The 24,826-nt window shown below is 31.2% G+C and overlaps 1 protein-coding gene across 3 annotated transcripts; it reads left to right on the top strand.

The window, feature by feature from the left end:
* Positions 1–2,758: 2,758 nt before the first annotated feature.
* LOC143080871 (uncharacterized) lies at positions 2,759–23,917 on the top strand. Of its 3 annotated transcripts, none has more exons than XM_076256976.1 (9): positions 2,759–4,421; positions 11,179–11,280; positions 12,279–12,346; positions 12,796–12,858; positions 14,030–14,160; positions 14,750–14,801; positions 15,234–15,302; positions 16,742–16,764; positions 18,248–18,384. In XM_076256976.1, exons 1-8 carry the CDS (start codon positions 3,026–3,028, stop codon positions 16,751–16,753), a joined length of 1,893 nt encoding a protein of 630 aa, XP_076113091.1. In that variant the 5' UTR covers positions 2,759–3,025; the 3' UTR covers positions 16,754–16,764; positions 18,248–18,384. The 3 variants fall into 3 exon arrangements, with proteins under 3 accessions (XP_076113091.1, XP_076113092.1, XP_076113089.1); XM_076256977.1 differs by lacking the exon at positions 16,742–16,764 and adding an exon at positions 16,221–16,244 and having other exon boundaries at positions 18,248–18,381; XM_076256974.1 differs by lacking the exon at positions 16,742–16,764 and having other exon boundaries at positions 2,763–4,421; positions 18,248–23,917.
* Positions 23,918–24,826: the final 909 nt, after the last annotated feature.

The raw sequence follows: 24,826 nt of genomic DNA, 5'->3' as shown, positions 1-24,826 counted from the left end.
TGAAAATCTGGCGATTGAATTTGTTTTGTCGATGTGCCCATGTTTTCCTATTCGTGCCCGGATAACTCCATTTCCGTGTTCCTTTGCCCGTTAAAAGGGCTATTAGGACTAGGACAGGAGTAAGAGGGCACTTCATCTGAGTCATAGGGCGTATCGTTTTCATCCATTATGGTGTGAGCTGGAGTCCTATAAATATACTTTCTACGAATGTCATCAGGTCTTCGTCTCTTCTCGGACCATGTTTGTGGAGCGTTGTCTGTTTCCTGACCATTAAGAACGAAATTCCATATTAATGTTAGAACAATTGTACAAATTAATAGTCCTATTATAACTATAAGTCCAGTCATAACGTATTCCTGAGACTTCTGTACAACCCGGTTGTTAGGAAAATAAATCCATGCTGATGCGACGAGGCCGCTACTGAGTGTAAGCAAAATAACCCATATTTGCCAAAATTTCTTCCAACCATTTCCTCCGTCTTTTTCCGTATTGCTCATCTCCTGGATAACTCTATAATGATTTTTTCTTGGGTAACAGTGCCCGATGTTCCGGCGATACCGGACCTCTGGCATAGTCTCCGTATGAATATCATTAAGAGTACGTCCAGTGGCAGGCGAATTACCTAACCCAGAATCTGCTGGGGAAACTTGATTTCTAAAGCAATTCTGCCTTACCTGAGAGAGCGTTGGAGCCTGAGTTGATGTCCTTGTTGTTCTTGGTGTTTCCATTGTATAATGTCTAGCAAGTTCGTTGAAGTCACACACAGTAAATCCCACCGCTGCCACCAATGTGACGAAAAAGTAGTTTAAGTGTGGGGACTTAAACTAAAGTGTGTATTCTTGTTTATGTGCTGTATTGTTTGGTGTCTAAGTTTCACTCGTACACGGAACGACAAATGCCAAGTATTCTCTTTAACAGGGTTACCCTAAAAATCTCTGGTAGCGTGATTAAGGGAATCCTGGTCACATAAAAAAAATAAATGGATCCTGGTATAGTCTGAACGAAGTCTTGCAAGTTAACATAAACACAAAGTCGATTAAAAGTTCAATACTGTATTATTCAATAATCCAAACTACATGTAACAGTAATATAAGTTTACAACATCTAAACTGCAGGCTCAACAATACGGTGGTATAATCATAAATCGTAAGTACACACCTCTCGTACACAAAATCGTCTCCCGTATATCGTATATCGTATCCCTTCTCACTATCTATTTCTCTCTTTTATACTACATGTACTACTCTAGTAACCTGATTACAATATGGTTAAATGACTCTGAACAAAGAAATATTCTACAGGAGCTATATTGCAGGAGCCCGGAGCCCGGAGCCCGGAGCCCGGAGCTAAGGTCAATCGAAACTGAGGTCAACTGAGACACCTGCATCAACATCGTAACGGGGCACCAGCTGATTAACATGATTGATTTGACATTTAACAAGTACAATCTGATTGAAAGCGATAAAAATAGATTGTAAGGGATTACTTGATAACGTTTAATGAGAATAATTAATCTGATTACACCATGATGATTAAACCAAGTGATGCATGTAATAAACGAAAAACGTTACAGTTGTTACTAAAAAAAATGACAAAAAAGGGTACGCATTCTGACTTTTCAATGCTCATTTAATTAGATGTGTGGTTTTTTTTTATAAGATAATGAAGCAAAGTGGTATATAGAGTAGAAAATTAAAAACTTTGAACAGATTCGAAGTCACCAAAATAAGCATGCAAATTATCAAGCACTTCCAACCAATTTTTGACACTCCAAAAGTAATTAATTCAACAATTTTCAAATGCCTTATTCATGTTATTTGAACTGTGACCACAATTTCTAAAATTTCGCAGGTTAAACTATCGTAAGTAGTTTTCTGAGAGATCTTTCCTGCATTAATTCCTTTCAAAAGTTTTTTTTTCCCGCTTCGGTTGGGCCAAATGGACACTGAATAGTTGAAATTTGATAGAATGACAGAATAGTAGGATGTTAACATGCCCAGCTGGTTGAAATGTTTATCCATTCGTTTTAGAATATTGACAATTGTCTTGATGCCTTTTTTACATATTTTCGGTCAACTTCGACCACAATAAGTCTCAGCAATAACGGTAGCCTGGCATGAATGATTCAATCCATGCCCGCGTATTATAGATCATTATACTATATATCCTCAAACTTCAACAAAGAAACGGACGTAATTAACGAACGAGTTTAAATTGTAATATGACATATTATGTCAAATGTAACTTATAATAATCAAAATGTAAAAAAAGAGGCAAAAACAAAAGACAACATCACACTGAAAAAGAAAAATTACCATTAAAGAATGAACAATCGACTCATTCTTTTTGTACAGTTTTCTAGATCTGTGTGCAACTCTTTCAAGTAAAGTTATAACCCGGCACAACATTATATAAAATTTATTAATTAAGAAAGAATCTGAAATTGATAAAAAAAATATTTGCAATAGACAAAGACATTATACTCTGCTGTAGCTAAGTATTCGCAATTATTCCTGTAAATCCCTATTTTGTAGCGCGGACCTTAAAGAGGACACCTCTACATTAAAAAACATAACTGTAAATCGCAGGAACTTCCGCGTTAAGACCACAACAAGTTCCAATGGAATGTGTGAGATTGTGATTAATTTAAAAGATACTGGACTCGCACATTGATAAATTAAGCTGAGTTTGATATGTTAATGCTCAATGCGTATAATAAAGATAACCAAATATGTCTAGAAAGTAACAAACGTGTTGGTTTAACATATCACTCCGCAATACCGCCATTGTTACAAAGAAAACACAAAGTTATGTGTATTCGCTATCTAAGGAATGTGTGTAAAATTAATTAATGGAATTTTACGAGATTGACAGTAAAGTGTGGAACAAGATGGATTTTATTTGAATAATTAGGATATAAACAATGGTAAAATATTGAAGAATTGATCATTTTGAATTATTTTTGGGTAAATATCAGCGTGAGAAACACATTCCTGTGTGTGGACCGTATCAAAACAATACATTAATGATAATGGCCAATCTACAGTCATTAGAGCAGGAGACTGCACGAATCAGAATGATGCAGAGTCATAAGTCTTCACCAGCAAATCTGTTATCAAATTCAGATAGATATCATAAATTTGAAAGCTTAACACAACAAAACAAATTGCCACCAAAACCTGGGGGTCAGATTGAGGGTCAAGTTGAACAAGGACATCAAATGAATCCTGGAAATATTAATGAAATGAATAGAAGTATTTACATTTCTCGTCAAGCATATCCAGCACCTAGTCATGAATATATGTTGAATCAACACTTCTCTCAAAATATGACAGTCACTAACAACCCACATGTAATGGCAAATTCTCAACACAATTTGAATTACAAGGTTGTGAAGCAGGGTACGGATCATTATAATTCCACATTGAATTACAGCAGTGGTGGAGACTCAAAGAATTCCAGTCCGAGGACTAGTATGATTAACTCACACCCTCCACCACCATATGATCAACAGAAATTTGGAAGTCCTAGATCAAGTTTAGCGAGCCCACGTTCGAGCATTAGTGGTGCCTCATTGGAAAGTAAACATTCAAGCCCAAGAACAAGTTTAGCGGGAATGTCTGGTGTGATGTATGACAAATTTCCTAGTCCACGAACGAGTGTTGTGTTGTCACAGGATCATGGAGTACCTAATTCATATGGACATACTTTTTATCAAGGTGTTCCACAAAATGTTGCACATCGGAATATGTCTTTAATGAATGAAAGTAGATTTAATGAACATGCTCCTCCACATATTCAACATCATGTGCCTGGTGTTCATATGACAAATAATAATAATGAAATAATTTATCAACATAGACAACATTCGTCATCTCCACATAATAGTGTTTCTAATCTTACTGGAATACAAAACGAGTCCCATATAGGACAGTCCCAAACGTTCACACCTCCACCTGCAATACCTGCACGAGTTCCAATTCATCAGAATGGTATTCATCAAAATCATTTGGATGCTGAACAAACTTTGGCAACATTAACTCAACAGTTGCAGGACAATATGAGAATAACAACGTCTCGTAAGAATTCTTTAGAATCACCAGTACCTAAAAATCCACCTCCTCCATATCATGGTCCTCATAAAACTGAACCTGTGCCAGTTATACCACCAAGAAATCCACGTTATACACAGACATCACAACCTACTTCCCAACAGAGAATGTTTGCTCCGGGGGTGGTGTCACAGTCGTCTGGTCACATTGGGCGTACACCACCGTCAGCAGCAGTTCGTCCTCAAGCTCAATTACCTTACAGTGTAACACCACCTTCAAAAGGTCCCACAGAAGCAGAGAAAAAAATAGCAGCATTAACTCAACAGTTAGAGGATGAATTTGAAAAGACACCACAGGGTGAATATTTTGGTGAGTTTTCATTGCTTTGTGTATGCAAAGATAGTTAGTTTTCAATTGATGTAATTTGAAGTTGAGTTGTTTTCCTTGCCACCTCTAGCTTGTTGTGGTTGAAAGTGCAACAAAAAAAAATCAACTGCATTCAACTTTATATGCAGACTTAGGGCAGGCACAAAAGAAAGTGGTGACATTAAACTTGTACATGATTTTGAGCACTAAACACAGTAAGCAATGCTAAGCCTTCCTATGAACCTGGAACAGTGATGACACAGCACATACATGTAACTAATGAACAAATTGTCAAAATCAGTCGGTAATTGCTTATATATGTACATGTAATTTATAAGCCATTTTTTGTTTGTCAATACCATCAACATACCAAATAAAGGTGTTTTTTATGTCTGTCCGTCCGTTTGTCCCACTTCAGGTTAAAGTTTTTGGTCGAGGTAGTTTTTGATGAAGTTGAAGTCCAATCAACTTGAAACTTAGTACACATGTTCCTTATGGTATGATCTTTCTAAATTTAATGCCAAATTAAAGATTTTACCCCATTTTCATGGTCCACTGAACATAGAAAATGATAGTGCGGATGGGGCATCCGTGTACTTTGGACACATTCTTTTTCAGACTTGCTTGTACCACTTGTTTAAATATAAATTTGATGTACAAGTAGTTTGTCAAAAAGAAAATAAATCAGTTTGTCCTCATTACTGAACAATGCTGAATGTGGAAAAGTTTTATGTATGCATGTATTTACTTAAAGATTGACTCTAAAAGATTCTGTTTTCTTTAATTTTTTCCAGTTATTTTTTTGGAATACATACTGTTAAATTGTTACTAAATCCATTTTTAGTGTTCATCATATTCATCAAGATGTACAGTCATGACAGTTTTGACCGAAATCCAAAACTCCAATATGAAATATGTTTTACGATAAAATTTAATTTATACCCAATTGTAGCCTGTAGTCATTCCACATTTCTATTCTCAATTTATGGTAGTTATAATTATAGAATCATTAATATGATTTCCATTGAACTTGATATGATGGTCCACATCGTTGAATTACTCAGGATTATAATCAAAAGATTTTCATAAAATTTTGCATGTACAATGTACCTGATCTACATGTACATATATGTTTTAAAAGTTGCATTCAATGCCTATACATGTACATGTATGTGCATTGTATGCCAGACATGTATGTTAGAGGTACATGAAATTATGAATTGCATTAAGTAACTGGTGAATCTGCTGTTTACCACAGGGGATGTTTTTTTATATGAAGGTTTAGACAGATTTGGCACTGGAATGGCTCCCTTCTTTGATACATGTAGGTCAATTATATAAATTTCATTTTCACCATGGCAAGAATTAAATATACTTTCTTGACCATGGTAATAATGGTAAAATGTTAATTGCGATTTGGGTCAGTACTTTTAATTTTTCAACTGGATACAAAATGTATCTGTATACATGTATCAAATATATGCAGTTGCATCCTTTTCAAATTACAAGTATCTTTATCGTTTTTATCCTTTAAATGAAATGGTATTGGAATAATAAAAAATTAAGAAAAAAGCTGAATACAATGTATGTGTAAAACAAGTCGATGATACATCGGCTGTTTATCTTTTGTATATGTTACTTGTATATATGCTGTTTGATTTACATGTATGAATATTGTGGGAAGCATATAAACATGATGAAACAAATGAACAACACCTATCATTATTGTAAATTATAAAAACATGTTTAACAAAATGGACAGACACTTGGGGTGTACTGTAATCATGTACCAATACCTGCAAAAAAGGTGAACATATACATATATACTGTAGTACATAAACATGATATCAAACTTATTGACCATGTTTATATTGATATTGATGAAAACATGATCAAAGAGACAAAAGCCTACAGCTATTTTTTTTGTAACTGAAATCATATGTACTGAATATTTTGAATAAAGTTAATGAAATTATTAGATCTTAAAACAAAATAAGCATTGTTCCTTAGTAATTATAGCCAGACAATTGTATAATTTCTACAATTAAACAGATAGGTGAGATTTAATAGAGGGACTGGACTGTAAATTCTTACAGTGAAAACTTTTACTTTAAATAGAAAGAGTAAACATGTTAAACTTTATTTAAGTGTGATAAATTACATGCTTGCAGGAAGAAACGACAAACTTGACATTTTTTTAAAAAGGTGTCTTGCTTACAATTCTAACCTGGGGATTTAAATTAAATATATATAAGTGATTAAGAGGAAAGGAATTTCCTTTAAATTTTATTTAGTGTTTTAAATTTTTTAAAACTGATCGAACGATAGCGGAACATTTTACATGTATTATAATTCATTTGTGATTACCATTTAACTGTTGATATATCGTTACATGTGCTTTGTGTCATTATACCTGACATATTTGGGCATACCTGTTTCGTCACATTTATCTGAGGTTTTCTGACTAACTGTAAACATTACGATTACACCAAGGATGTGACTAAATATTAGTTCATAAGGTTCGAAAGGTAAAAAGTTTGGTGACTACTACAATAATGGTTATTAACAATTTTATGCTCAGCCAAGCGTTACTTTGAGATTTTTCAATTATATGTGTCAGCACCCCTCCTAAAATAATTGTAGGTTAGCTTGAACTTAAGATTGGTAGATTGTAAAAAAGATGAATTTAAGTGTTTGTAAAGTTTTTATTAGATCCTAAAGAGACCTAGGCCTTTAACTCTTAAATTGAAATTTAATAAAAAAAAAAAAAAAATAATATGCCTTGACTAGTGAACATTTTGTACAATGGTGTAACATTTTTGGATTTCAATTTTTAGTTTCTGAATATATGTGACTGGCAACCATGAAAAATGATTAATCAGAAATTTGAAATTATGTACAAAATTTCATTCTGTACATGATGTTAATTGAATGATGATCAGAGCTCCAGATAAGAATTCACAAATTGGGGTTTTTACCCCTCCATTTTTTATTTAATTAGGTGAAATAGTTTTTCAATTGCATTGTTAATTCCAAGTCACCACTCAAGCAAATATCAAATTGGGTTTTTCACCACCAAGCTCCTTAATGTATTGGGTTTTTCCATTAACACGATATTGAATGTGTGTTCACTCATCAACTAAAATGAAATATATACTATCGTCCATATATATATATATACTCTTCATGCTCTTGAACTAAAAATAAACAATGTATTTGTCTAATTTTATTTACATAAATTGGTATTTACTTGTCCCTTATTCATTGTTATTAGAAATTTTGGATTCCTATGCTGACTTCATATAAGTGATTTGGCCTTTCATGTTCCAACTGATTTAGTTTTGACGAGTTCTAACTCTGTTATCGTTAAGGCACGCAAACACGCCATTGCACAACCCCGTGCGTTCAAGGGACGCTTCCTGACAACACTAGCTGAGTCTTGTTATCATCATAATCCTCTCAAAACGAAACTAAAACATGCTTCTATTCAATAATTTTACCGGAAATTTACTTTTGTTTTAATTCATTGCTAAGTGTTATGTTAAGTCCCGAGAAGTACGAAAAGAACTATGACGACATGGCTAACGCTAATTGGATAAAGACAGAGAAGATCGAATTGATTTTCTCACCACATGTACCGCACCTTCAAGCAAATACATTTCAACAGGGACCCTTTCAACAATCTATTTTTAGAATGAAAGGACATTTCCGATTTTTTAATATTATAAAAATAGATTTACGCGACGACTTTGTAATAGATAAGTGTAAATAACCCACACGATAGCGACTAAAAGCCGATAACAAAATTTGAATAAGTTTTATTGCGTGATCACGCAAATACGCAGCTTATCTGGAGTTCTGGATGATCATTCATATACAATACATGTATAAGTCCAAATTAGTTTAGATATTTAGTTTATAATGATATTGGCTTGTATTTCTGACAGAAAAAGGGATTTAAAAAAAAAAAAAAAAAAAAAATAGCATCCTGCAAACTGTCCATGACAATGTTGAATACACAGAGATTCATATACCAGATACAGAGAGAAAGTCTTACTTTCTGTAATATAATATCTGTTGTATTTGATATCAAAATGAACATGTATGTAGAGAAAAACTAACATATATTATGTAAATCAAAGCCAAGACCGACACACATTGTATTATAACCTTTCTATATACATAGTACTACTAAAGAAAAAAAGTTGCTTGTGTATTTGTACTTATTTTCATATCAAAATCAAATGATATGTTTATGAGAACTTGTTATAACATCTTTATTGTGAATCTGTGCTATAAATAGTATATATGTATCAATTAAGATCTCATGATCTATGTCAACAGTTGACTGTTTCGTCATGTTCATAGAGAAGGATGTCTATAAATAAAACTAAATTAAAGAATATTGTTATTCTGTATGTTAATTCTAAAGATATTCATACTTTTATATATAGTGTCACAAACATTTGCTTTAAGTAACTCAGAATCTCAATAAAAGTAAAGTCGATATGTTATCAATGGAACAGAAAATTAAAAACAAAAAACAAACACAGGAAATAATCACACATTTCTCAGACTGTACAGTCTGCGCCAAAAACTTTTTCATCTTCTAGTCCGGACACTAAATATCAAAACTTGTCCCTATATGACTATATAAAATTTTGAAAATTTTTACTAGATCGAATCAATCTTTACAAGTCTTGGGCATCGGACTAGTGGCTAACGGTGCAGACTGCAGACACATCCCATCATAGTTCTTCCAATAGAAAACGTATGTTTGTCAGATCATTCACAGTGTTCTCCGCAGAACTTCCAAATAGCACCATGGAAATTAACATAGCACTGGTTTTTCAAAAGATAAGCACCATTGCCCCTATACATTCTATTATCAAATCATCCAAGATTGCATCATGGTAGAAAATATAGCACCAGGGTACCACGTTTCTTTAAGGCCCTGGGGAGAACACTGCACTCTATAATCATGTCTACATTTATCAAATGTTAAGTTTGATCATAATAGGCCAATTAAAATTAATTGATAGATTTTCATCCCCGCCCGCCCCTCTGAAATCTTCCCACCCCGATTTTTTTTATTTTTGAAAAAATTATGATTTCCGGATTTTGTTCATTTCCGTTACCGGTAACCGTCGATAATTTCGCTTCATGTAAAACTTCCTGTTTTAAAATACGGTTTTCGTATTTCTCAGAGTATTCTTACTAAAATCATTAAGTCGATATATTCTGATCTATGATGACAACATCATTTACCGAGAATAGAGATTGATTACGAGAAGGGCATGAAATATTCGGGTTACGAGTAATATGCTGTGTCCAAAAACGCAAATCGCCGTATGTCACAAATGACACAAATGTTTGTGAATAAAACACCTTGGATTTATTTTATTTATACAATGACTTTGTGTCAAGAAATTTGAACTGTGAATGAAACCCAAAAGCGTAAGAATCGTGGAACACATTTGACTGGAATAAAGAAATTGACACAAGCATGAACTTTTTAGATTGGTGACGGTATATTGAGTTCAGAAAATCGACAAACATACGCATTTTTTATTTATTAATTTATAGCAAGCTCTTAGATTTAGATTTAGCCATGCCTTTCGTTTTTTGTAGAAAAACAGCAAACATCCTCTGTCACAATACCCACGATAGAGTCATTAAACAACTTTATGTTTTACATTGTAATTATATTTGCATCTTGCATACTAAGGACCAACCCTATTATTTCAACACTGTTTAAGTTTTCATTTTATTCTGTACTTATCGTACTCGTGTTGCATACCAATGCATTTGCTTCGTTTTATTAGGACAACAAAACATTGCTTAGAAAGCAAAATACATTTGATGGAGGTAGTCCAACTGAAGAGAGCATTTCTCCTCATTTCTGCTGTTTACTATAAAATAGGTATCTAAAGCGGCAATTACATGAATAACAGTGATTGCCAATCAGAGATATATATTTACGAATTTGAAAAAGCGGCACCAGCATATGGAGTATATGTGTCTCAATTGATACGTTACTCTAGAGCTAGCTCAAAGTACGTTGATTTGTTGAACGAGGAATACTGCTTTCTCAAAAGTTGATAAGACAGGGCTATGAATCAATCAAATTAAAGTCATCACTCAAGCAATTTTATGGTCGCCATCATGAGCTGATTGGCCATTATGACAAAAGTGTGTCAGAAATCATATCTCAGTGATATTCTTCCTCAGTCATAATAACCTTCCATCATTACCGAACTGAACAAAGAAATAACATGACGGGAGCCGTATACGGTGCAGGAAATGCTTACCCTTCCGGAGCACCTGATTTCACTCCTGGTTTTTAGTGGAGTTCGTGTTGTTTCCTACTTATTATTTGTAACTGTTGATGTAAATGTCTTTTGGTTTTATGAGTCTTTGGTTACTCCTTGGTTTTGATTGTTACTGTCTTATACAAGACACCTTATGGATGTATTTACATGATATAAGCTTATTATTACACTTGCATATATGAATAAACCGTGACCAGAAGGTTTCATATGAAATAAAATTTAAAAAATAAAATCCTCCCACCCGCCCCATTTTTTTCAAAAATTTGGATGAAAATCTACTAATTAATTTTAGTTGGCCATACAATCAGTAATTAATTTCCAGTAAAATGGTACTGTAGCACCTTTATAATGAAATTCTCCTACAATGTAGTAGCATCCTGTTTCAATGTTAGGAGAAGTTATATTAATTGTATTATTTGATTCTGTAGGTCAATGCTTTAAATGTGGTGAGAGGGTTACAGGAGCTAGTGATGCGTGTCAGGCCATGAACAACCTGTACCATACCAAATGTTTTGTCTGTTGTTCATGTGGTAAGTTCATATATACAATAGATTTTCTAGTTAAGAGTGCTGCTGCCAGTAAATGCACCTTACCACATGTTGTTTGTGATGTTTATATTATATATACACCTAGGAGGTGGGAAATAAGAACATTGTAAACACTGTTTATATTTTCGATGACCTTAGGTTATTCGCATGCTTAAGAAGTGACGCACAGTGAATTTTTATAATCAAATTTGAAAAATAATGTTGAAATGCCTTAAAAGGTCTAAAATAAGAACAAAATTGAAAAGATTATCGACACGTTAGTCTTTCAAACCTGTCCCTATCTTGAGACTACTTTGTAACAGAAAACTAGGCAACCAATTCAATTCACCTGAAATTAGATTCAGTCTGTGTTATTATCATAACATTTTAATCCTGATTTGAGATAATTCAGTTGTGAACTGTCAAATCATTCATGTATTAATTGTATAAACATAAACCACTTTTGGTATTTTATGTCATATCAAATATTTTTATACAAAACAATTGGGAAAAATAAAAATTCTCATTCAATGAATTGTTAAATTAAACATTCTGTTGGTTGGTGAAATCTAGTGTAACATGTTTTAATTATAGACACCAGACATGCTAGGAGGACTTAGTTTTTTATAACATAGCTATAGGCATTAGCTACCATATGATATTCATGCAAACAGAATTGACTCACATTTATAGCATACTCATTACTAAATCTTATGTCTCAATTACCACTAGATTACAAAAGTTCCATATTTATAGGAAACAATAAACAATGTCTGGATAGTAACTTATATGGTATCCACATTTTCAGCATATTTTTTGACTTTTTGGATTGTGGAATTTTGCACATTAAGAATCTTACAACTAATTATCCTTTAAAATTTTAGAATATGTTGAAATTATCATGGGGTCAATCTTAAATTTTAGAGATATAGCTGTTTGTTTCAATAACTATTTTGCATAATGATATGTAACTAACTTTTTGAGTAAAATATTTTTTTTAGGTCGAACGTTACGAGGGAAAGCTTTCTATAATGTTCACGGAAGGGTGTATTGTGAAGAAGACTATTTAGTAAGTTATACAATTTATCATAGATATTTTTGTATACCTGTATTGTTAGTATCATCAAAATGCAATACTTCATATTCATGGAACTGTCAATCTTTTGTAAATACTGTGGATTCAATTTTATTTGTTGTAATAGATTGCATATATATAGGTAACAGTAAACCAAAAATTTGAATTGTCAAAGAGGTATAAATTTTCTAAATGAATTTACATGTATGCAGACTTCAGCATATCCATGAAATCCTCAATAGACTAGTATATAAAGGTATTCATGAAAATAAGGGAATTTTAGAGAGAACTACATAATATGAGAGGCAAAATGTAGACACTCACTGTCCTTAGAAGTTAATGCATTATAAGATATTGATGGACAAATATTGAAAATAAGATTAAGTAAAAATATTCTTTTAACTTTTTAACTCTTAGACTTATAATGATTATCTTGATTTTAGTATTCTGGTTTTCAACAAACGGCAGAAAAATGTTGTGTTTGTGGTCATCTCATAATGGAAATGGTATGTACTTAAATGTTTGTAAGAAATGGTATGTACTTAAATGTTTGTAAGAAATGGTATGTACTTAAATGTTTGTAAGAAATGGTATGTACTTAAATGTTTGTAAGAAATGGTATGTACTTAAATGTTTGTAAGAAATGGTATGTACTTAAATGTTTGTAAGAAATGGTATGTACTTAAATGTTTGTAAGAAATGGTATGTACTTAAATGTTTGTAAGAAATGGTATGTACTTAAATGTTTGTAACAATTTTATCATTCTCTTTGTAACTTTATTGGGATATAAAATCATTTAAAAGAATTACACTTTGTATGAACACTTTAAATTTACCACCCTAAGACCATGAATTACAGAAAAGAATCATTCAATTCAAATAATTACATTTTAACAACAAAACCAGGAAATTGCAAGTGAAATCAAGCTTAACTCGTCTTTTGTTTATAAATTCCTATGCATTGTTTTAAGAATGTCATAAAGTGTGCACATGTAGTCATGAAAGTTGTGTGGGAAATAAATAACACTTCAGTTTAATAGACCATAAGATTGTTGTCTGCTTATCAAATTAAAGAAACAAATAAATATTTATGTGTCAAATGTAAATATATTTAGTTTAAATTAGAATAATCATGATAATGTGATTCTTTTATGAACATCAATGAAAGAAATGAATCCAGCAATGCAATTAAATTTATTAGAGTGAGAATCATTTTACAAATTTGTTCACTAAAAAGATTTATTGGTAATTCAAATTTATTGTGTCTGGGAGTTTAAAAAAGCTAGTCCCAGCATATACGTAAATTATTATTTTTCATGGCGTGCAATCTATGTGTGTGATGCAATCCTTTGTATTGCTAAATCAGTGATGTTTGAAAACAAAAAATTAGTGATTCCCTTATTAAACATCTATGTAGCTATAGGCTAACACAATATTAAAGGCAGATGCATATATATAGACTACCAAAACATTTCTGCTGACATTATTTGGAGATGTCTCTTGTACTGAATATATATTACTAAGACAGAATACTAAAACATGCCAAATTCAATGTTAAAATTTCAATATCTGGCTAATTGTGTCTGCTGGCATACACATGCTATTTTGTATACGTGGATAATAGAAACGAAACCAACATACTTCTCATTATATGATTTTGATTTTGTTGTATTTCAGATATTACAGGCTATGGGTAAATCATATCATCCCGGCTGTTTTAGGTGTTGTGTATGTAACGACTGTCTCGATGGAGTTCCATTTACAATAGATGTAGACAACAAAATCTATTGTATCGAAGATTATCACAGGTAAATTTCTTATACATTGGGATGTAATTCAATTTATTCAAATATTTATTGTTCCATTCAAGGTCCCACAGAGGGCATTTTTAGTCAACAATTATGATTAAAATCATACACAATATAAGCAACAACTATGGTATATTATACAGTTTGATATGATCTGACCGATATTGAAAAAGATTATCATTAAACGGTTAAATGTACAGTCTAAAGATGCAGCTCAGGTACACATCATCATAATCATCGAAGATTTATACCAATATGAATAACATAACTCATTGTAAAGGGGAGGGGTATAGAGGAGACACTCATGAATCACCAAAGAAATTACAATCAATAAAACACATTGAATGTCAATAGTCATATATATTCGGTGTCTTCAGCATTTCAAAACACAGGGTCAACAGCATGGTCGAGATAAAAAAGAACAATATCTGACAACAATATTTTCACATACATCCTGTAACTTTCCCATAATATAAACAAATTATGTGCTTATATATATAACCAACATGAATCTGTATTGCTTGATTTTCCAGTTTTGCACTTTAATAGGAAAAAATAATACATTTTCCTAATTATTTTTTTTTTTCAGGACATATGCACCAAAATGTGCGGCTTGTGGACAAGCGATAACACCGGTGGAGGTGAGTCATACAAGCATTTATATAACCAACTAAAAGATTCATGTTGACCTTCAAATGGCTTTGATAAATTATGTTTATATGAGGTTGTAAAATTGTTTGGTAATATCAGAAATAGGTAATTAACCCCAATTCAAGAAAACAGCAAAAATCTTAATCTTCCTACCTTAGGAACCTTCTTTCATAGAACTTTGAAAAGTAGACTTGAAGATCAAAGTTTAGTTATAGCTTTGAAGTCAACATATCATCTAGCAGTTAAAGAAATGAATCATTTAAATTCAATTTCATGTAAACGATATCTAAATTAATCCATGATAGAAAGATATTTAAAGAACTGCTGAACCAATGCTGCGGTTGTCAATTAAATGTTATCTGATAGAAAGATGTATATTATTTACTAAAAGTTTCTAAATGGTGTAATTTATATATTTGTAGGGTACAGAGGAGACAGTTCGTGTTGTATCTATGGACAAAGATTATCATGTTGACTGCTACCATTGTGAGGTGAGTTAACAATCATGTTTATGGCTAGTGTCATGGGGTATAGAGGATAACAGTTTATTATTAGAGGTTGAAGATTAGGTGGTTTTAAGGCTATATAATACTTCTTAAACAGTTACATCATTTTATTCCATTGATCTGAAGGAGGTAGTATATTAGGTCACTGCTGTCCGTTTTCCATATCATGAAATGGTCCTACCATTTCCTGAGGAACAACAAACCAAGAGTCTGTTTTATTCAGAAACAACAAACCAGAACTTCATGAGAGCAAGCTTATTGTGTGATGTGATTTCACATCTTGTCTCATCAACTTCCTGTTTACTAAATACATACATTAAGGGTATCATAGCAATAGCTCACATACATCATCTATCATTTGTTAGTCTGTTGTGTTGATAATTTAACTTAGATTGTTGTAGCCAAGGTTTTATGTTGCAGCATTTTAGTTTGGTTTTTCCTGTAAAACGATGTTTTCAATTGAACGATTTGGCAACATCAATATAACAGACATTTCAATTTTGCAAATGCAACATTAGAAGACAGTAGTAGTCTCATGATTTACAAAAATATATATTTACCACATGGTGTTAAATCCTCAAAGTGGCAAATATTGATACATGTATTATGAAAAAATTTTAAAAAAACATGTGGATTTTTTAAAAAGTTTATGACACTAACGAACATGATTCTAGGTAAATATAAGATATCTGTCTTCTTTATTACAGAATTGTATATCTTTTTTAAATAGATCATATTTTATTCGATTACTTTTAGTCTAAATAAAATGAAATTGAAAGATTTTTCCCTAAGTGTGATGGGTCCACGTTTGTCTAGGGCTTTAAGATATAAGTATGATTTGTTAATGATTTTCAATGCATGGTTGATGGATCGTATGTACAATATGTTTATTTGCTTCCACAGATATAGAGTACCATTAGACAATCAGTAAGAAAGGATTTTGTTTTGCATTATGTTTAGATAGAAAGATTTGTCACTATACAGCATGAATATACTTTTTTGTTTTCCAAACTTTTTTACAGTAATGTTATAAATATTTGAATTTTTAAAAGTAGATGAAGTTTTCCGAGATCTTATGATAAGATCTACCGTTATACTGATTGTGTATATTTTTGTAGTCCTAGATTCCATATCATTTTTTCTTTTGAAGTATTTTATTTTACATAGATGCATGTAGTGTTTTTGGTTAATCCCTATGTTTACTGTCAGATAGAAACTCATTCTCTCTATGCTCTATTGTGAGCTTGTTTTTTTATGTTATCATTTGTCTTTTGATCAGGACCATTTGTTGACCTCTTGAAGTCTTTTCTATTTTGTTTAAATTTCTTGTTGGTTTGTGTTCTCTTTGACGTATACCCCAAACAAACCAGACACATTGCCGATTAGAACCAGGAATAATTTATGTTTTATCTATGTTGTTAAAGGAATATGTTTGACAATAAAATAAGTAAGTAAAAACCGTTTTGAAAACTTTATCTGTGTTTTTGAGGGATTAGATAATTGTTTGCAGTTATTTGTTTGTTACTATAAATACATTTGTACTGGTTGTGGTTGTGATATTTCTTTAATGATTGATACATAGTTTATCATTGTTATATTGAAAAGAACATTATTTTGTTAAAAAAAAACATCAAAGGCTTTTAGCAATGTAAATGTTTATTCTATGTGTGTTATACCTTAATGACTTTTAGTCCAGGACTTATCTTATACAGTGAAACAAGTTAATTCTGAACCCTATGAGGAGTTTAGATTTTGTATAAATCAAGCAGGATTACAGCTAATACTGTATAAAATATCAACACTATGTTATTATACAAAAGTACATAATTAGATTACTAAGCTTTGTCCACAGTAAAGTCATGATGCAAGACTTCACTCAACACAGGGTTTAGTTAACAAGACTTCACTCAACACAGGGTTTAGTTAACAAGACTTCACTCAACACAGGGTTTAGTTAACAAGACTTCACTCAACACAGGGTTTAGTTAACAAGACTTCACTCAACACAGGGTTTAGTTAACAATTGTTTCATTGTATTTGGCATTTTGTGAGACACCCAAAATATTTCAAGAAGTGGTTTTTGGACTTATAGATTTAAACTGCTGCAAAAATATCTAAATCATATTTTCTTGCTAATAAACAAGGCAGGGATAATATTTCCCTTGCAAAAAGTACTGTATTACAAGAACTGGATAATCTGATAGAAAACTTAATCATACATGTTCCTCTTGTTAAAGTTATCTGATAGAAAACTTAACCATACATGTTCCTCTTGTTAAAGTTATCTGATAGAAAACTTAACCATACATGTTCCACTTGTTAAAGTTAGATGTAAAAAATCAGCAACTAAGGGAAAAAATGTTGTTAGTTTTGTTATTATGATATTATGATGAAGGAAGTTTGTAGTGCACACACAGAATGCATGATGGAAGGGTCATAAAGTGTTTTATGTGTGAAATAACTGTGATACGTTTGAGCACTAATAAATCATTTCACTGGCTATTTTTGGAATGTTCCTCTTGCATTAGACTGAACAGTTTGGCTGAGGTTTGGTTTTCACTTACAAGCGGCTATTGCTTGATTTTATGTTATTGATTTTTACCATGAAAAAAATAGCTCATCATAAAGTTTCAGTGTGTTAAATCACCATTTAGTAAAGACATCCAAATGTCTGTCTTTATCCCTGTTTTTGGTCATAATAATATTTATTTCATGTCACAACTCTGAAATTAAATGGAATTACTTTAAAGTTTTATATAAAAAAAGAAGCAATGAAAACATATAAACCATACTACTCCCCAAGAACAACAGCTTGTCAGTATGAAGGAGTATAGGGGTGGATTGAAAAATTAATTTGATGAATTCCTTCATATATTCATGTTTGCCTTGTCAAATAAGAGAAGAATTTCAATAAGTTTGTATAATTTCAGGATTGTGGTCTCCAGCTAACAGATGAGCCAGGCAAACGTTGCTATCCAATCGAGGATCATCTATGGTGTCATAGCTGTCATATAAAACGGCTTTCCGTCATGTTTCCAGAGGAACAGTTCTATTTTGATCCATACACTCATAATATACAGAACAAACTGACAAGTGATTCATCAGGTAAACAAAGAGACAGCATTGCTATAATGCCTGCCTCACTGGAATCATACCCTGGCCGACCAGGACCTCCGCCAGCCAAGCCAACACAGAACGGAGGCAATTATGGGTATAGCAGTCCTGGTCCATATGGTCAACAGCCGATTCAACAAGGTCCACCGACAAAACGTGCTTCACATCATTATCAAGTCACAGATCTATGAACAATTTGTTGATAAATAATCTGTTTGTTAATGTGTTGTCGTCTTTATAGTGCTAAAGCCTGCATGAATGAAATCTATTTGGCTAACTAATGCTTTAAAGAAACATTGTCAAATGAAAAAAAAAAACATTGTTAAGTAATAGAAGGAACATTACAGCTGATATTAATCAAATTTCACTTTTTAAACATTTTTCATTAAGAATTTTATTTTTACTCATAAAGATACTTACAGTCCAGTGAGAAGTCAATCAAAATTGTTTTTGCATAAACAGAATTATATATTCTAATGGTTTAGATAGTTTCCAATAGTTTTTGATATGAGTTATTTCCCTTGACTACCATACAATATTTCTTACTCAAATTACGTCCAGAGAAAACTTTCTATAGCTAAATTTTATTTAAAAAATCAAAATTTACCGCCATATTAAGCTTTAATTTAAGACCTTTTACATTATCTGTAAATTTTATATGATGTTAGTAATTAGCATATTTGACATTATAGAGTTATCTTTCCCTCATTAAGGTGCTTGTTGTCACCACCTTAATTCCCTTTTGGATTTTTTTATAGGGGATTTAGAAAAATGAATACAAAATGAGTACCTGCCACATATTGAAAAAATATGAAACTTTGTGTTATAGTTATGTCAAATTTCTTAATGTTTCTCAGTTTCATCATGGACCCTTAGTAGGAAATATCTGTGTGTATAGCAATGAATTTTGCAGTTAAATTGTTTCCTAAAAAAAGCCACCCCAAAAGTAAATTGCACTTGAATGAAAAAACTATTGATTATACATGAATAAGGTTTAGGCAAAATCTCTAAATTGAGAGTACAAATTACTAGATTTAGACTTACAGAAACTTTAAATTTGTTTTTTATTTGCATTAAGAATATAGATCTGATATTTTGATTTGTGATGTTCATCAGCTTTTGGTATGAGTGAATTATAAAATGTTCAGTTAATAAATAATAATCAATGACATTTTAAACATTTCATATAATTATAATTTCTCAATAACCAGATTAAAAAAAGTATTTTAATATAATTTGATAACAAGAACATGATTTCTGTGCTGTGTAAAGTGTGAAAGATAGGGATGTGTGCAATGTTAAGCAGCCACACAGGTGAAACATCATGTGTTTGTCATAAGGGGTCAGTATTAACATAGACTCATGTTCAAGTAAAATTTAGGAAATATTTCGAATGGAATACTTTCAACAACATTTAAATACAAATAAAATCTACCTGTTGCCTTACCTCCTTTTGACAATATTGAAAATGAGAAAAAGAATTTCTTTCACCCCAACAATGACAAATACTGCATTTAACCTGTGGTGTTGATTCTTGATATTATTTCATGTTTTCCATAAGATAGAAGTTTTTACAGCTGGCATTCATCTCCAAGTTCAGTATTGTTTTGGAACATATTTTTGACTTCATATTTTTCATGAATTTTTTTATAACATTTATATTAACTTCTGTTTTTGTATTGAGACCATTTTGTTTCAACCATCACTTTATTTACACGACATAATTTGGATACATGTAATATTCATCGGCCAATCAAACAAGCTGGTCTGAATCAGCATTTTATATAACACAAGTTGTTTATTGTTGAATGTGTGTTTTTTCGGGTTTCGTACCACATTAGTCATACTGTGTTGAATATTTTCAGCATTTTATATTATCAAATAAGTCATGTAATATTAAATATTCTTTTTCACACAAGCTATACAATTTAGAGTATTTATTATTCAGAGTCTTACATCACACAAATCAGCATTGGTTATTTATCAATTGACATTTCATATTTCATACAATGTTAGATATTTATTATGAATCATACAATGTCAAATGTTTATGACAAAATCATACAATGTTTACCTTTAGTCAGTGCAATCTGTCTCAAATCATAACATGACAATATTTCCTTCCCATTATTCTGTGTTTTGTATGGTTTATCTCCCCTAGTAGGAATGAAAAATGATATAAGAAAATGGAATTTCTTATATCATTTTTAGCTTAGCTTATTATCTTGATTTTTTGTAAAAAAGAAAAAAAGAATGCATGAAGCTAAATGTCTTTGTGCAGATTAGTTGAATTATACATATCATTCTCATTTATTTTACTGAAAACTCCAAATAGTTCATGACAAATCATCAGATGTTATAAGGCTGATAATCCAAGCAATGAAGCGAAATGTCACATACATGACTAAGTTTGCAATATGTAAAATCTGGTTCTGTTCATGATAATCATGTATTTTTTTTATGACATTCTGTGCCAAAGAATCTTCTCATTACATTCAATCGATTGCTTTCAGTGTTTAAATGTGGTCTCTTTTAATTCATTTTTAGTATGTAATCAATTGTAAACAATTTAAATATTGAAATTTAAAAAGTTAAATTTGATGTAAAATTGACAATTAACAAGGTTACTAAAGAAGGATAATTTGAATGAGGACTCAATTAGAAAACTTTTTTGGAAAATCCAGCAATTACCTGTAAGGGAAAGATAATGCACTTATTATTTTTGTTTATTTTGAAGTTATGACATAACTATCAACACTTTATCACTTTTTGAATAAAACTTATTACTTCTGATAATTCATTCCAAAACTTTTATTTTTCTGATGATCTGCAAAATCATTCCAGAATGCCCCCTTTTTCCATCAACTGAATTAGTATTTAGTAATATTTTCTGTATCTGTTTATTTCTCGTTTGTTTGTGAAATTGTATGTGGCAAATCATTCAGATTTTATAATATATAATGATATTTAGAGATTATTCATCCTGAATTTCATTTAATAAATCCAAAGATTTTCAAAATCAAAAATTTACTTGTGCACTATTTCATAATAATAATTATAGAATGCAATATGTAGGAATGTTTAGGATTTTTTTTTTAAGCAATACATGTATAAGAAAATATTTTAGAGAAAATTACAAGCAATAATTGGGAATTTAAACCCAAGGTTTATTTGATGTTTGATGTTTAAAACTATGGTCATTCTATTTTGTGAAAAATGCTGTCAACTCTTTTTATTTGTGTATTTTGTTTAAACGTTAATTTCACAGAAGGGTACATCATTATATGAGTATTTTCATCTGTTACATTAACAGATAGAAGGTCGTCTTCAAGTAAAAACTCTGGTATTTTGTGTTGTCTCTGTTTATGATGCAAGTCTCAACTTTGAGGGCCTTCTTAAAATTCTGTATTAAATGTCCTATACTTTTCTGTGTTGAATGTCTATAACCTGTATGATGTGTCATCTTTCTAATAAACAAAAACATTCAGACAAACCTGTAATTTAACAGTGAAAATGAACAGAAGCTGAGAGATAAAGAATGAATTACGTATAGACCTGATTGAATAACTGGATAGTTTGAATTGTTATATAAATGATACGGTTTGATGTTATATATTGTTATTTAGATATGATGTACTAAAATTCCAGGGTTTTGTTAGCTGTAAAACAGCTTTATTTTCTCTGTAAATATTGACAGATTTAACTAATAGTTCTCTTAGAGATAATACAAAAAAACGTGTTCAAATTGACAATATCTGTGAGGTTAACGAGTTAAGGACTGTTGGTGCTAGTACTATAATATGTATAAATTCTTTTGTTTTTAAGCCTTGTTATTTATTTCTGATTTGATTTATTTATTTTGTATATTTAGTTGGATTGAAGTCTCCTTGTTTATATAATCATGTTAATGTTAATTTTGTCAGTCAGATTTTGTTGATAGTGTTGCCTGACCTTGACCCCAAATAGATTAGAGTTATCTCCCATGCTGTATTTTTAATTTGCTTCCTTTGAGTTTTAATAAGAGTTGTCTCCCTTCCTTGTACACATTATTCTCACAGAATTAAGATATTCAATGCTGTTGAATTTTACAAAATCACAGCAACCTGCTCAGATTATTAAAGATATGCCAGTAGTTAGATGAAAATAGAAATCCATTGCACCAGAAAACAATTCAAACTTTTATTTACAGTAATTAATGGTCAGTAGTTTAAAGCCTATTTAATTAATAAGAATTTATAAAATTTTGTAATTATATTAGTTATTTTGCTTAAATTTTACTTTGAATTAATTTTATGTAGCAAAATTGTCAGAAGGTAAAGAGCTGTTTAGTGCACATATGTAAGAATTGCAACTCTGAAATCCAATAAAGAATATTAGAATTGATTTTGCTCAATCAAAAACTATTTCCTTCGATGAAATTGCCAAAAATGTCATTATTTTATGACAGTTTCACTCCTCCTTCTTACTGTTGCTAGAATAGGCTAGTTTGTTTCTGATATCTGACCTCAATATTGCTGATGTATCAATTGAAATTACATTTTTGTTTGCCAAATCGTCAATAATCTGCTGGAATGATCTTTTTAAAGACATTTGCTAACAGGAAAATGATTTTGTTCAGTAATACTAGAGTTTTTGTACTGGGGCTATAATACAGTTAAAATGTCAGTTGGGTTATTGTTTAACATATCATATTGGTCTATAATATACTTAGTGGAATTTTACCATCAAAACCTAATCATACATAGATGAAATTATTGTTATTGATCTCTATTTTCTTATTGTTATCATCAGAATAGAATAAGTCTGTAGACAGAAAATAGTTTCAAATACTGTAAATACAGAAATTATTGTGTGCATTTATTATTGAGATTTTAGATTAAAATGTGATTTTAATTTTTGCGATATTCAGAAAAATCCTGTTTGATTCATATAAAAAAATTCAAAATGCGAATTTCAATTATTGCAATGATAACCCTGTCGCATTTTTCACAATAATAACAACATCGCAATAATTTCTGAATTTATGATATAAAAGAAATTAGATTGAAAAGTTTTTGTGGGACTGTCTGTATTATACTGGCCAATTGATAACTAAACTTGATGAAAATATGGATGTCTGTTAAGGTTTGATGGTAAATATTCATTAAACCGAAATGGAAGATTGAAGTGATAACACTGGAAATACAGGTCAATGATAACATTAAGAACCAGTACAATTTTTTATTTGCACTCTTAACATTCATACTTTTTTTTAGAAGTACCACATATAATAGAATAATAAAATCTTTAAGGCTCATTTCAGTAACAAATTCTTAGAATAGAAAATGATGAGTCAGATGAGTAAAGGAATTGTAACGAATCCACCCAGTGTTGATTTAAGGTTGTTCAAGATAATGATGTAAACATGGTTTAGTTGTTTTATTTTCCACTGTATTTTACTTTTACCACTGAAGTAGATAACAATAAAAATATTTTTGAAATACAAATGGCCTTTATTTGTGTTATTTGATAGTATGAATTGGACTTCAGTATAGAGTTATGTTAAAGTGATAATTGGAATATATGTTAAGAGTTATTCCACAGTAAAAGACTTTATTCTCAGGATATTTTCATATGACAGCTTTACACAAATTAAATTTGATACAGTATGTAGTATATGTGTGTTAACCAAGCATAGTTGATAACTCCAAGACCAGTTGGCAAGTTGAAAGAACTTTTAAGGGCTCCTTGATGATCTTCTTGTAGAATTGTATTATAGATTGAGTCTGGAACCCTGCATTTTTTTAGTTGGAAAAATACCATGGCTAAGAAAGTGTGGTGATATCCATGACAGTTTTTGAGGTATTGAAATACAATCAAACCTGTATAGAAATGTCACCCTCTGGAACAGAGAAAATCTCCATATAAAAATAAAATTTATGCCCCCGCTTTAGTGGAGGGGCATTAAGTTTTACCCTTGTCCGTCTGGAAGTACGTCCCAAAATTGGTTTCAGTTCTCTAACTTGAGTTTGCCTCAACCAAATGTAATGACACTTATACACAATGCTTATTACCATTAAACACAGATCAAGTTTGAATTTTGGTGGTGTCTTAACAGTTCTAGAGTTATGCCCCTTTATAAATTGAAAAATAGAAAAAAATTAGTTTTCGTTCTGTAACTTAAGTTATCCCCAACCAAACATGAAACCTATACACAATAATTATCACCACAAAACTCAGATCGAGTACCAATTTAGGTAGCGTCACTTTTATTGTTCTTGAGTTGTGTCCCTTTATAAAGATGTTTGCAAGTAGGGGCATCATCTGTGTTCCCATATTCTCAGTTTTTTAAATGAAGAATAACCATGCAGTATGGGATTAAATCATTGCTGAAGGCTGTATAGTGACACATGGTG

Source organism: Mytilus galloprovincialis, chromosome 6 (assembly GCF_965363235.1).
Source record: "Mytilus galloprovincialis chromosome 6, xbMytGall1.hap1.1, whole genome shotgun sequence".
In the NCBI taxonomy this organism is placed as follows: Eukaryota; Metazoa; Mollusca; class Bivalvia; order Mytilida; family Mytilidae; genus Mytilus; species Mytilus galloprovincialis.
This window is presented reverse-complemented; position numbering and strand designations above follow the sequence as displayed.

Coding starts and splice junctions, on each gene's coding strand:
- LOC143080871 (XM_076256974.1), top strand. CDS start 3,026: ATGATAATGGCCAATCTACAGTCATTAGAGCAGGAGACTGCACGAATC. Junction 12,859..14,029: donor GTCATCTCATAATGGAAATG/GTATGTACTTAA, acceptor GTTGTATTTCAG/ATATTACAGGCTATGGGTAA. Junction 14,802..15,233: donor AAGCGATAACACCGGTGGAG/GTGAGTCATACA, acceptor ATATATTTGTAG/GGTACAGAGGAGACAGTTCG.